Raw genomic sequence first — 2,506 nt, 5'->3', positions numbered from 1 at the left:
GAGCCCCCGCCCTCCCAGCTCCGCAAGGTGGGGGCAGCCGGCTGAGGTCACGGGGGCGGGGGGGGGCACCCTGACTGGGCCTCAGGCAGCCCCAGGAAGACTGGTGCTTCTCCACACGGGCCGCCCAGCACACACAGCTGTGAGCCTGTGAGCAGAGGCTGGGTTGGTTGCGCCCCGTGCCCAGCTGCACCAGCCCGGAGTCCGCCCCGGTAGGTGCTGGATGAAGTGAATTTGAGCTCTACCCCATCTGGCCCACCATTTCCTCCCGGACTCATCTCTGCTCTCTCCTCAGCCAACCTGCTTCCTTGCTGTTCCCACAATACTCACCTCAGGACCTTTGCACCTGCTGGTAGCCCCTCAACCTTGAACACGCGGCCCCCAGATATCTACTTGGCTCATCTCTCACCTCCTTCATGTCTTAACTCAGGGGGCCCCAACCTAACGAGGCCATTCCTGGCCCCTCTGCTGCTCACATCCCTACCTCCATTCCTCGTCTGCTTTTTTTCTCTCACGGCACATAACATCTTCTATGCTGCCTGTCTTATTTCTTTCTCTTGTTCACTATCTTTCTCCCCCACTGGCATGTACACACCCAGGGGACATGATTTCGTTTGTTGTGTTCACTGCCACATCTCAGGTCCTAGGATGGCACCTTGTACGTAATAGATGCTCAGGAAACAACTTAATAGGCCCTGCTCTCGCACCGGGGAACTGAGTGGTGAGCACAACACAAATGCTTCCTCATTTATGAAGCTGACATTATAGTGAGGGAGACGTCGTAGATAAATACGTGAGTGTCACTGGTCCCGTGGTGACGAGGGCTCTGATGAGGAGGGAACATCAGGAGTCCTGGCATGAGAGGGCCTGCCAGGGCCTGGCATGAGAGGGTCTGCCAGGGCCTGGAGGGTGAGGCCCTGGAGCTGACGCTGTGGGGGAGGGGCTGCGGTTCTCCAGCCCTGTCCCTCCCGCATCCCTGCAGCTCTGGCAGGCCTGCCCATCTCCTTGGTCATGGGCCCTGGCATATGAGCTTTCCCACAAGGGCCGCCAGGCACCCCTCAGGCCAGCCCCTCCTCCTAGCAGTCCTCTGGGCCATGCCCCGACCCCCAGCTGGTACCCCCTTAAGGTAGCGCCTGCCAATGCCCGGCTCTCCATTTGCCCAACACCCAGGCCAGCCTCCCAGGGAGGCCTCCCACGGGGCCTTCGCTCCCACGCTGGGCTGCGGAAGGCGGGGCCTGCCCTAGAACAATGGGGACAGGAACAAATTGCTTTGACCCTCGAGAGGAAAACGGGCTTATCAAGTGGGGGCGGCCCAGCCTCTGGTCACCCAGCTGGGGCACCAGCTGAGGCCACAGTGTCCACTTGGAACCCCACTGTGACCATGCTCACCGGCCTGGTCTCCGCCCATGTGCCCTGCCAGGCTCACCCCACAGCAGCCATGACGCTACTCCCGCCGCTGAGTCCTGTAGCTGCCCCTGGCCACCCTGTCACTTGCCACTCATTCATTCATTCATTCATTCATTCATTCATTCAATGCATGTGCACTGAGCAGCTACTACGCACCCAGCCCCTTGTTAGGTGTTGGAAAAGGAGATGGAACTCCCTGTGCCTCAGCTTCCTCATCTGTAACATATGGTAGGGGCTGGAGGTTGGGGTTATAAGGTTAATTTCTGGGTGGATTTTTCTCTGGTTCCTTGAGGGGCTTGGGGAAGGCAAAAGGCAGCTGGGGAGGGAGCGCACATGTTCCAGGGCTGTAGCCCCCCAAAAGGCCCTTTGGAGGGGCTGGGTGTCTGGGGGAACCCAAGGTCTGGATGAAGTGGGAGGTACAGAGGGCCCTCCCTCTCACCCCACTCTCTTCCTGGGAACCCCTCAGCAGGGGCCCTCAAGAGGGCCTGGCCTGTCCTGCCCCCCACCCCGGGTTCATGGTCTGGGCCACAAGCTCCCCGTTCCCCAGGCGAGCACAGGGGGCCACATTCCGGTAGTGCCCTCAGCGGCCCCTGGGCTGAGGGAGTGTCTCTTGCCCAGACCCCGTGGACTGGAGTCCAGGCAACGTGCAGAAGTGGCTGCTGTGGACGGAGCACCAGTACCGGCTGCCCCCCGTGGGCAAGGCCTTCCAGGAGCTGGGGGGCAAGGAGCTGTGTGCCATGTCGGAGGAGCAGTTCCGCCAGCGCTCGCCCCTGGGCGGGGAGGTGCTGCACGCCCACCTGGACATCTGGAAATCAGGTGGGACATGGTGTGGGCAGAGGCAGCCCCTCGGGGCTCCAAGCCAGGGACCCCGACGGGGACTCTCCGGCCAGGATGCCCGCTGGGAGGCTGCTCTCGCTGGGCTCTGCTCTGAATCTGGCCCCAAGTGCCGCTGCCTCCTCGGAGCCCCACGCCTCCCGGCCCTGGCCGAGCCCAGAGACTTGGACAGAGCACGCGGGAAGTTAGAGGTAGAAGTTAGACCGAGAGGACGTGAGACATCATAGCCGATGGACGGTGGGTGCTATGGTGTCCCTTAAAAAATAAA

At 61.5% G+C, this 2,506-nt stretch overlaps 1 protein-coding gene across 1 annotated transcript in view; it reads left to right on the top strand.

Moving 5' to 3' along the window:
- SPDEF (SAM pointed domain containing ETS transcription factor) overlaps positions 1-2,506 on the top strand; it is a 19,759-nt gene that overhangs the window by 10,337 nt on the left and 6,916 nt on the right. Inside the window, exons 3-4 of the mRNA XM_006755606.2 lie at positions 185-209; positions 2,023-2,220. Coding sequence (XP_006755669.1) covers positions 185-209; positions 2,023-2,220 — 223 coding nt within the window. The remainder of the gene's footprint in view (positions 1-184; positions 210-2,022; positions 2,221-2,506) is intronic.

This window comes from Myotis davidii, unplaced genomic scaffold, assembly GCF_000327345.1.
Source record: "Myotis davidii unplaced genomic scaffold, ASM32734v1 scaffold1073, whole genome shotgun sequence".
NCBI lineage: Eukaryota > Metazoa > Chordata > Mammalia > Chiroptera > Vespertilionidae > Myotis > Myotis davidii.
This window is presented reverse-complemented; position numbering and strand designations above follow the sequence as displayed.